General features: G+C 43.8%; 1 protein-coding gene across 1 annotated transcript; it reads right to left on the reverse strand.

Moving 5' to 3' along the window:
* Positions 1 to 6111: 6111 nt before the first annotated feature.
* LOC127305983 (uncharacterized) lies at positions 6112 to 10014 on the reverse strand. The gene is made up of 7 exons (XM_051336579.1): positions 9635 to 10014; positions 8700 to 8822; positions 8531 to 8614; positions 7892 to 7974; positions 7698 to 7758; positions 7021 to 7113; positions 6112 to 6662 (listed from the first exon to the last, which is right to left on the reverse strand). The coding sequence occupies exons 1-7, from the start codon at positions 9911 to 9913 to the stop codon at positions 6429 to 6431; spliced, it is 957 nt and encodes a 318-aa protein (XP_051192539.1). The 5' UTR covers positions 9914 to 10014; the 3' UTR covers positions 6112 to 6428.
* Between the last annotated feature and the right edge of the window lie 1893 nt (positions 10015 to 11907).

An 11907-nucleotide genomic window follows, 5' to 3' on the forward strand; every position in this document is an offset into this window, starting at 1 on the left:
CAATATGTCTTTTATGTGAGTTTTGCTGCACCGTTCATCCTTGTGTTTGTTTCAAATAACCTTGCTAGCCTAAACCTTGTATCGAGAGGGAATACTTCTCATGCATCCAAAATCCTTGAGCCAACCACTATGCCATTTGTGTCCACCATACCTACCTACTACATGGTATTTCTCCGCCATTCCAAAGTAAATTGCTTGAGTGCTACCTTTAAAATTCCATCATTCACCTTTGCAATATATAGCTCATGGGACAAATAGCTTAAAAACTATTGTGGTATTGAATATGTACTTATGCACTTTATCTCTTATTAAGTTGCTTGTTGTGCGATAACCATGTTTCTGGGGACGCCATCAACTATTCATTGTTGAATATCATGTGAGTTGTTATGCATGTTCGTCTTGTCTGAAGTAAGAGAGATCTACCACCTTATGGTTGGAGCATACATATTGTTAGAGAAGAACATTGGGCCGCTAACTAAAGCCATGATTCATGGTGGAAGTTTCAGTTTTGGACATATATCCTCAATCTCATATGAGAATAATAATTGTTGCCACATGCTTATGCATCAAAGAGGAGTCCATTATCTGTTGTCCATGTTGTCCCGGTATGGATGTCTAAGTTGAGAATAATCAAAAGCGAGAAATCCAAAATGCGAGCTTTCTCCTTAGACCTTTGTACAGGCGGCATGGAGGTACCCCATTGTGACACTTGGTTAAAACATGTGTATTGCGATGATCCGGTAGTCCAAGCTAATTAGGACAAGGTGCGGGCACTATTAGTATACTATGCATGAGGCTTGCAACTTGTAAGATATAATTTACATAACTCATATGCTTTATTACTACCGTTGACAAAATTGTTTCATGTTTTCAAAATAAAAGCTCTAGCACAAATATAGCAATCGATGCTTTCCTCTTTGAAGGACCATTCTTTTTACTTTTATGTTGAGTCAGTTCACCTATTTCTCTCCACCCCAAGAAGCAAACACTTGTGTGAACTGTGCATTAATTCCTACATACTTGCATATTGCACTTATTATATTACTCTATGTTGACGATTATCCATGAGATATACATGTTATAAGTTGAAAGCAACCGCTGAAACTTAATCTTCCTTTTTGTTGCTTCAATTCCTTTACTTTGATTTATTGCTTTATGAGTTAACTCTTATGCAAGACTTATTGATGCTTGTCTTGAAGTGCTATTCATGAAAAGTCTTTGCTTTATGATTCACTTGTTTACTCATGTCATTTCCATTGTTTTGATCGCTGCATTCATTACATATGTTTACAAATAGTATGATCAAGGTTATGATGGCATGTCACTCCAGAAATTATCTTTGTTATCATTTTACCTGCTCGGGACGAGCAGAACTAAGCTTGGGGATGCTGATACGTCTCCGACGTATCGATAATTTCTTGTGTTCCATGCCACATTATTGATGATATCTACATGTTTTATGCACACTTTATGTCATATTCGTGCATTTTCTGGAACTAACCTATTAACAAGATGCCGAAGAGCCGCTTTGTTTTCTGCTGTTTTTGGTTTCAGAAATCCTAGTAACGAAATATTCTCGGAATTGGACGAAATCAACGCACAGGGTCCTATTTTGCCACGAAGCTTCCAGAAGACCGAAGAGGAGACGAAGTGGGGCCACGAGGTGGCCACACCATAGGGCGGCGCGGCCCAAGCCCTGGCCGCGCAGACCTATAGTGTGGGCCCCTCGTGTGGCCCCCTGACCTGCCCTTCTGCCTACAAATAGCCTTCGTCGCGAAACCCCCAGTACCGAGAGCCACGATACGGAAAACCTTACTGAGACGCCGCCGCCGCCAATCCCATCTCGGGGGATTCTGGAGATCTCCTCCGGCACCCTGCCGGAGAGGGGATTCATCTCCCGGAGGACTCTTCACCGCCATGGTCGCCTCCGGAGTGATGAGTGAGTAGTTCACCCCTGGACTATGGGTCCATAGCAGTAGCTAGATGGTTGTCTTCTCCTCATTGTGCTTCATTGTTGGATCTTGTGAGCTGCTTAACATGATCAAGATCATCTATCTGTAATACTATATGTTGTGTTTGTCGGGATCCGATGGATAGAGAATACTATGTTATGTTAATTATCAAGTTATTACCTATGTGTTGTTTATGATCTTGCATGCTCTCCGTTACTAGTAGATGCTCTGGCCAAGTAGATGCTTGTAACTCCAAGAGGGAGTATTTATGCTCGATAGTGGGTTCATGTCTCCGTGAATCTGGGGGAGTGACAGAAACCTCTAAGATTACGGATGTGCTGTTGCCACTAGGGATAAAACATTGGTGCTATGTTCGGGGATGTAGTTACTGATTACATTACGCGCAATACTTAATGCAATTGTCTGTTGTTTTGCAACTTAATACTGGAAGGGGTTCGGATGATAACCTGAAGGTGGACTTTTTAGGCATAGATGCATGCTGGATAGCGGTCTATGTACTTTGTCGTAATGCCCAATTAAATCTCACTATATTTATCATGACATGTATGTGCATTGTTATGCTCTCTCTATTTGTCAATTGCCCGACTGTAATTTGTTCACCCAACATGCTTTTATCTTATGGGAGAGACACCTCTAGTGAACTGTGGACCCCGGTCCTATTCTTTACATCGCATACAATCTACTGCAATACTTGTTTTACTGTTTTCTGCAAACAATCATCTTCCACACAATACGGTTAATCCTTTGTTACAGCAAGCCGGTGAGATTGACAACCTCACTGTTTCGTTGGGGCAAAGTACTTTGGTTGTGTTGTGCAAGTTCCACGTTGGCGCCGGAATCTCTGGTGTTGCGCCGCACTACATCCCGCCGCCATCAACCTTCAACGTGCTTCTTGACTCCTACTGGTTCGATTAAACCTTGGTTTCTTTCTGAGGGGAAAACTTGCTGCTGTGCGCATCATACCTTCCTCTTGGGGTTCCCAACGAACGTGTGAGTTACACGCCATCATGCACTTATGGCAAACAACATCTGGCACCTAGTTCCTTCCACTCCAAACAAGAATCTTATTGATTGCAAATGGGTTTCGCATCAAGAAGCGGGCTGATGGTAGTATTGACAGATATAAGGCTCGTCTAGTTGGAAAGGGATTTAAACAACGGTATGGTATTGATTATGAAGACACCTTCAGTCCTGTTGTTAAAGCTGCAACTATTCGTCTTGTGTTTGCTTTGTCTGTATCCAAAGGTATGAGTCTTCGGCAGCTGGATGTCAAGAACGCGTTCTTACATGGTGTTCTGGAGGAAGAGGTTTATATGAAACAGCCACCTGGTTTTGAAGATCCTCGCTTTCCGCATCACGTTTGCAAACTTACTAAATCCCTCTATGGACTCAAGCAAGCACCTCGTGCCTGGTATTCTCGTTTAAGTTCCAAACTTCAAGAATTGGGGTTTCTACCATCCAAGGGTGACACATCTCTTTTCCTATTTAACAAAGCCGGCCTTACAATGTTCATACTCATATATGTTGATGATATCATCGTTGCCAGCTCAAGTGACACTGCTACTCAATGTCTCCTTCGAAAATTGACTGTTCATTTTGCAATCAAGGATCTTGGTGAGCTTCACTATTTTCTTGGCCTTGAAGTCAGTCGGCGTCATGGTGACCTTATATTATCTCAAGGAAAGTATGCTACTGATTTAATTGCAAAAGTGGGTCTGACACAGTGCTCTACCTGTCCCACGCCTCTGTCTACTACAGACAAGCTCAGTCTATATGATGGTTCTCCACTTGGACCTGAAGATGCCAAAAATTATCGCAGTATTGTTGGTGCTCTGCAGTATTTGACACTTACACGTCCTGACCTATCCTTCTCCGTTAATAAGGTCTGTTAGTTTTTACATGCTCCCGCTACTGCTCATTGGACAGCAGTTAAGCGCATATTGCGCTATGTTCAAGGTACTTTGCATGTTGGACTTTCGTTTCAGCCATCCACTTCTACGCTCCTTAGTGCCTTTTCAGATGCTGACTGGACAGGATGTCTTGATGATAGACGCTCCACTGGAGGTTTTGCAGTCTTTTTTGGTCCTAATCTGATTTCATGGAGTGCTCGTAAGCAGGCTACAGTCTCTCGCTCTAGCACTGAAGCGGAATATAAAGCAGTTGCAAATGTCACAGCTGAAATGATTTGGGTTGAAGCACTTATTCGATAATTGGGTGTGTCTCTTGCTATACGTCCCTGTTTGTGGTGTGACAATCTTGGCGCCACTTACCTGTCTGCTAATCCTATCTTTCATGCTCGCACCAAATACATTGAGATAGATTATCATTTTGTTCGAGAACATGTGACTGCCAAACGTCTCCATATCAGGTTCATTTCCACCAAAGATCAGGTTGTTGATGGTTTTACCAAAACTTTAGCAGTCAAGGAGTTAAATGAGTTCAAGCGTAATCTTAACCTCTCCCGTGGTTAAGATTAAGGGGGGATGTTAGGCTATGTAATACCACCGTATAATACCGGTATAGAGTAGTACTCTAACCGGTATTATACCCCTCTGTAATGCCACGTATGGGGTTGTTCCATACTCATATATAACACGCAACCGAGCCCAGGGAGAGGGTATCGTTCCCGTCACAATTGACATGCAGCACGCACTAGGGCGTGCTCCTGCACCTCCTTCCTCTGTACCCTTGCGTTTCAAGGGTGCAGCTCGGGGATGCGAGCTACACCGCCTTTTGGAAGGATCAGTGCGGGCAAACTTACTTCTATATAAAACCAAACTGAACTGAACTTTTTTGATAGTCGGTCCATTCACAACTGAACCAAAAAAGCCCAAGTGGAGGAACCGAACCAACGGGCCTGGTTAAACGGGAACCAATCTCAGGTTTACATATAGTCAATGATGTATATCATAGACATGGAAAATATCAATTTAAAATACTTTATATTCTGAGCTATATAAAAAATATAATGGCGAGAGCGCAGGAGCTCGCCAAAAGCACTTTCCGCACGACAGCGAGGTTTGTATATGTTATTGCAAAAAAAATCCTAAGAAATGTTGTTATTTATATCAAATCTGGAGCAAGTGCATGTTTTCTCCATGTCAAAAATAAGGGGTTTGGGGTTTTGTGAGCTATATTTTGCCATATTTTTCAACCAAATTATGAAGAACCATAAGAAATATGCCAAATAAAAGTAATCGTCACAACTTCGATATAATTTTACATCATTATATACAATTGTCGATGTGAAACAAAAGGTGACTTTACACGGGGGGGGGGGGGGGGGGGGGGGGCCACAATGTTTTGCGAGAAAGAAGCTACGAATGTATGAAAGAACTTGCCGGAACGCTACTTCAAGCAAATACTACTCAGAGCATCTCCAGCCATGTCCCCGGGAAGACCCCAAGGCCAAAAAAAAATTATCTGAATGGACGAAAACGGCCCAGTCACGCCCCCAGCTTCTCGTATTCGTCCGGATTTAGGCCTAAATCCGTCCGGACTCCCCAGGCCATCCTCGGTTCCCCGGGTGCTGTCGGGGACTCCGGATGGAGCAAATTCCACGCTCTGGTCCGCATGTCAGTGAAAAGTAGCCAAAAACTGGCCCAAAAACGGCTGGAAAATCATTGCTCCCCATGTTAAAAATAGATCCAATTCGGATCAATTTTTATCCGGATTATGCTCCGGAGGCCTTCAAACGGTTGGAGATGCTCTCATGCCAGTTGTATTTTGTAACACCTTGTAAGAACTGGCGTTGCTGCTGCGGAATAGACGCACCACTGCTCGTGACAGTAGCGCAAGTAGCCAACACGATCTCTACTTCTTGGAGAATTTCAGAGTGGTGTGATTTGACCCGGAGAGCCTACTAGCTGCCATTTTTAAATCAACTCTTGGTGAGCAAGCTACGCACATTTGTGCATTCGAGGCACGAGTAGTGCTAACTATAATTCATCTACCGGCAAAACAAACAAACCAATCACTCCCGTCCAAAGTGAGTGTAGTGTAAGGCGTGCAGATTAATTAACTCATTACCGTGCTACTACTAGTCAGATTCTGGTGAGACTAGCTCGACCCTACTTTTTCTCTTTAGCAATTGGCATGATATGATACAATCAAAAGAACACAAAAAGAAAGAGAGCAATTTCAGTATCTAAAGTTTTGGTTTCTCTTTAACCTCTGCTATCTGTACCAGTTTTACAGTATACCACCTGTGCAAGTTCAGTATCCACCATGGCACAGCACACCATGTCTCAGTTGTTACATACAGACACAAGCAATTCAGATGACAGCTTCCATGTCCTGCATCTACATACACTCAACGACTCAAATGGTTACAGGCTATTCTCGCATTTCTGTTAGTCCCGAAAACCAACCGCCTCAGTTTTCTATAACTACTTTCTGCACAACAGGACGATGAATCAGCGGGGTTTATGTGCCACAGTTATAGGCGGAGCAGTATCACTTGGGTTGCCCCGGAAAAGGTGAAGACTGTTGCTTCCTCCAGTCCTGGAAACCCCCTGCATTATTTCTAGCAGCAGCCTCACCTGTTCCTGTACGGCTCTGGTTTATCGATGGTTGATGGCCGCCAGAGGTCGGTATGCCCTGAAGCTCCTGAGGGCTCCACCCACCAGAACTGCTATATTCTGGAAACTGGGTGTAGTAATAAGCTGAAGACTCAACATCGCTTTGAGCCTGCAATGCCACACAACGCCACAAAGTCACAATCATTTCCAATACTTATAAGAGTTAACAGAACTGAAAGGGAAACTTGCAAATGCACGGGCATATGTTTTTTTCCTATCAATACTAAAGTCAACCTACAGTGAATGCTTCCTTTGCAAAATCTATATTGATAATCAGTAGAACTACAGGCAAAATATTCAGAAAAATTGGCACCAAGTGTCGGACTGGCACAAGACCAAGGATGTGCTATCTGTAACTCGTCACAGCAGTGCAAAAGAAAATACATCAATAAGCAAATATTAAGTACTATATTAAATGAACATTTACAAACACCCAAAAATCACTATTCTGACTTGTGAGCATATACCTGCTCATTTGAATATCCTCCAAAGTAACCTGTCTGCATGACAGGTGTCTGCATGACAGGTATTGGATTGGCTACCAGAGCTCCATAAGTCTCCTGCAAAGGAAAAAAAAAACACCTATAATCAAATACCCCACAAGAATACAGAAATTACAGATACTAAAAATATGTCTCACTTGCTTATTATTGCTCATCGCTTCCTTATTAAATGGTCTACTCAGGCCTGATAGGACCTGGAGGTCTTAATTTCAGATGATGGTATGGTTTGCTTCTTGTCGTGTAGCCACATGCTACCAGTCAAAGTAGCATCAGTAGTAAAACTATCCGTACTGTTAGAAGTACAGAGTTACTTGCAGTCGATGAAGGAGCTACAGAATATTGATCAGCTGAATCGAGACTGATCCTAACATTATCCGTACTGTTAGAAGTAACTCTGATATTTGCAATCGATTAAGGAGCTACGGAATATTGATCAGCTGAATCAAGACTGATCCTAACATTATCAGCACCCCCCTAGGAGCCATTTCAATAACTTCAACAGTGTCCAGTATATTATTCAAGTCTAACTGCAAAAGATCACATAGATTTCAAAATAAGTCCTTAAGCACCAACGTTTATACCCATTATCACTTTTAACACATAAATGAGAAAATTAAATACAGAAATTCAGCCTAACTGACCTGCCCAAGCTGGACCTTCTTTAATTGCTCAGCTATTGCCTCTGATTCATGTTCCTGCATCCTGTAGTAACACACTCGAGTTAATGGGATAAGCACGCACATTATGAAGGTGAAGCACATATTTTGAATGTAAAAAAAATGATTTCCCTGAAAGAGAAACCAAGTTTAGCAATTGAAAGTAACAGCACACAAACCCGTATATGTGGAGATAAGATTGATCTGTCAGCTGCTCCTTTTCATACAACTGTAAGCAAATTTCATTACTGCACTCTTGAACCTGTGGTAACCAAAAACTACAGATCAGAATGCCCGTTCCTATACAGTTGTCAGCCAAACATGAAAATAAGTTGGTTTGGAATCATCAGTAAATGCAGATCACAGATTTGTGTGAATACAAAGGACACCACATATGGCAACTTGCCAATTTTTAAGCTCTGTTAGTTCTAAAGTAAGGGTTGATTCAGGGAAGCAAGCACCATCAAACAATGCTCATTTATATTAACCTTAACCTCCAATCTGCATTTTGATATCTACAAGAAAATGCTTACTTTCGTCAAAAACAAATCTCACGATAACTAATAAAGATCAGTCCAGAATTCATGGGTAAATGAGCTGTACGCTTTATTTGCTGTGACTCCACAAAAGTGACGCAATAGGTATTCTAAGCTGTTTCGCTCCATCTCTAAGACCCTTGAAGCCTGATCGGTGTTGGACCGGAAAGTCACACTTAAGTTAATATGACAAAAAGTAGCTTTCAGAGGAGAATGTAGTAAGAGACAAACAGAAACAAACAATCAAGAATCATGGTATTAGCAGTCCTATTTAACCAGTACCTGTCCTGTGTCAAAAAGATTGCACACATATAGTCGGAAGTCCCGTTGGAGCCACATTATATCACGATCTGCCCCGTGCATTATCTATTTTCGCAAGAACAAATGGGAAAAGGATTAAAAGGATATTAACGTGCATAAAGACCGACATAATCTGATAGTCAAAGAAAACCTTTCTCTTGGTTGGATCTTTAAAATGTTCTGTCAAGTAGGGACCGATTATTATGCGTAGCTTAAGGGTATCAATAATGAAGTCCTCTGTTCTTGTTGAAATTTGCATCAAGCAGGTCAAACCCTGAAATGAAGCAAATGTTACGTTACTAGCAGTCACCAAGGCCTTGGAAGTTGTCTTGTTCCATGCCAAACGACCTAAGCATAAAAGTACATAAATGGGTCCTTCTACGACAAGAAAAAAAAGCAATTTATATTTAAGATGTGTAATTCATGGCAGGAAGACAGGGCACTGTAATCCAACTGTAAAACAAGGCAGGGAAGGGAAACAATAGAGTAACTACCCAGCATACGTAAGAGACTGTAATATATCGATTTCATTGAATTCTAAAGTAGAATGCAGAGATATAAGCTCCTATTTTTTGACGTAAAATGATTTAACATTAACAAAATCCACTGGATTTATGGCTGGAGTTTGATTTCATTGATGGAGTTTGCAAAATCACAACAAGACTTGAGTTCCTAATCGGTTTGGGTTCAAACACGTTGTTGCGTTTACAGGGTCTCTAGCTGCTACGGTGGGATTCGCATCCAACGAACCAAACTGATTACCATAACGTCATAGGATCTCGTTCCTCTTGGGAAGAAACCCGTGCCCAGCCTGCGTGCAAATTCGCCCTGGCGCAAGAAGAACCGAGCACAAATTCGGGTGCCACCGTGTGGGTGTTGGTCGGCCAACCCCACTGCCGCACGGGCGCACCTCCGGTACCTGTAACCCCCACCACCAACCCTCCAAACTTGGGCGAGGGCGGGGCTGGGCGGAGGCGGCGCTCGCTGGGAAGACCTAATCGTCCCCCCGTGTTGCCCAAGCGAGGACGACGCGGGGGCGAGCACGAATTCGGCTCGCCGAGGCGGAGAAAAAGGGGGAAAACTCACCTTGACGGGCAGAATGGAGCAGCCCTGGACCCGCTCCTCGGCGTCCAGGGACCAGACCGGCGACAAGCGCCGGAGAACGCAGCGCCAGTCGCCGGTTCCTTCTCCGCCGTCTAACGGCGGCGCAGCAGACGCGTCACCACCGCGTCTACTGCAAGCACCAGGACGAGCGTGGCGAGGTCGAGGGCGGTCATGTGGGGAGGAGCATAGAGGAAGATGGGCCAGAAACAAGTCGCCTCGGCGAGGAGGAGGGAGAGGAAACGGAGCGAGATCAGCATCCATCGGCGCATGGTGAATCGAGGAGGAGCCGGAGGAAGAAGAAGAAGAAGAGAGGATGGCCGTGGCGGGGTGATTTTGGATTTGGGGAATTTTGGAAAGGAGAGAGAGAGGACCGGCTTGGACCGACTGGCCATGGGCCATGGCCCCTTTATATGGGTACCTGTCCCTTCGCCAAACTTCGGCCCGACTCTTTCGTTTTGCTTTGCGAATGAATTTTTTTTGTTGCTTTCTTTCATCCTCTGTGTTTCTTTTTTTTCTGACAATGAGCATATATTACATTTATCCTCTGCAACAACCTCGCATTGCTCTAGCGGCATTCAGAATGCATACCGTCAAAAAAGAAATAAGAATCACACAAAAAAAATTCCCGCTATAGTGACCAAATCCTTGAAATACCACTACTAACACCACAAGACACCACCAAATGTCCAACATCTCCAAAAGCGACACCTCTAATAAGGAAACAATGCACAACCGTCGTTGTCGTCGCCAGATCTTGGGTTTTCATCCTGAATAAAGTCCCCACTCTCAAAACAATGACTTCAACAAGGTCCTTTCCATGCACAACCAATTAAGGCCACACCTTGGATTTTCACCCACAAAGGTAAGACTTTGGACTCCTACAGTGTCGTCGCCCCCCCCACTTGCATGCCACTACTCCAAGTCATGAAGCACCAAGTCAATTCCTCATCGTCAGAAAGATTGGAACCACCATTTTGCTAGTCCTCAAATCTCGGCTTCCATAACATGCTCTAGCGACATTAAGAATGTATACCGCCAAAAAAGAAAGAAAGAAGAATCACAAAAAAAAAAGTCCCACCAAATCCTTGAAATAGCACTACTAACACCACAAGATAGCACCAGAAGTCCAACATCTCCAAAAGCGACACCTCTAATAAGGAAACAATGCACAACCGTCGTTGTCGTCGCCAGATCTTGGGTTTTCATCCTGAATAAAGTCCCCACTCTCAAAACAATGACTTCAACAAGGTCCTTTCCATGCACAACCAATTAAGGCCACACCTTGGATTTTCACCCACAAAGGTAAGACTTTGGACTCCTACAGTGTCGTCGCCCCCCCCACTTGCATGCCACTACTCCAAGTCATGAAGCACCAAGTCAATTCCTCATCGTCAGAAAGATTGGAACCACCATTTTGCTAGTCCTCAAATCTCGGCTTCCATAACATGCTCTAGCGACATTAAGAATGTATACCGCCAAAAAAGAAAGAAAGAAGAATCACAAAAAAAAAAGTCCCACCAAATCCTTGAAATAGCACTACTAACACCACAAGATAGCACCAGAAGTCCAACATCTCCAAAAGCGACACCTCTAATAAGGAAACAGTGCACAAGCGTTGTCATCGTCGCCCAAACATAGATCTTAGAATTTCTTGGCTTCTCTCTTTGGAAAACTAGCTTTGTGAATAATGTTCACATGCCCTCGAGTGACGGGGTGAACATCGGCTTGGATTTTCGCCCTCAAAGGCAAGACTTTGGACTCCTTCGCTTCCGTCCCCCCCCCCCCCACTTGCATGTCGCTTCTCAGATGGAAGAAGTCCAGCCCAGGAACAAGGAGCCGGATCTAAGTCGACCTGCGCCAGGAGTCAGATCCGGCAAGGCCCAATAAGGTAATCGGATCTAGTACGACGTTTTAGGTAGTAGGTGGATCCTTGACGTGCACGGCAATGTAATATTCCGTAGTTAGGCAAGTTTGTATTCCGGCTATGACTTTCCGTGTAAACCCTAGATCATGGAGCCTTTATAAGCCGGATCCCGAGAGCCCTAGAGGCACAACCACAACTCGTTGTAACAACACGAAGACGCCTAGATAATTCCAGACACGCAGCAGTAGGCCCTGCCTCCGAGCAGCGTGTTCTGAAGCTTGGTAAACTGCGTATCATCGTCCCAATGGCTCTCCGCCCTATGGCCCCTACTTCTTCTCCCCTTTGTGAGGATCCCTCCTCCGGGTACCGTCGATTAGGCAATGACAATTGG

This window comes from Lolium perenne, chromosome 6 (assembly GCF_019359855.2).
Source record: "Lolium perenne isolate Kyuss_39 chromosome 6, Kyuss_2.0, whole genome shotgun sequence".
NCBI classification, from domain to species: Eukaryota; Viridiplantae; Streptophyta; class Magnoliopsida; order Poales; family Poaceae; genus Lolium; species Lolium perenne.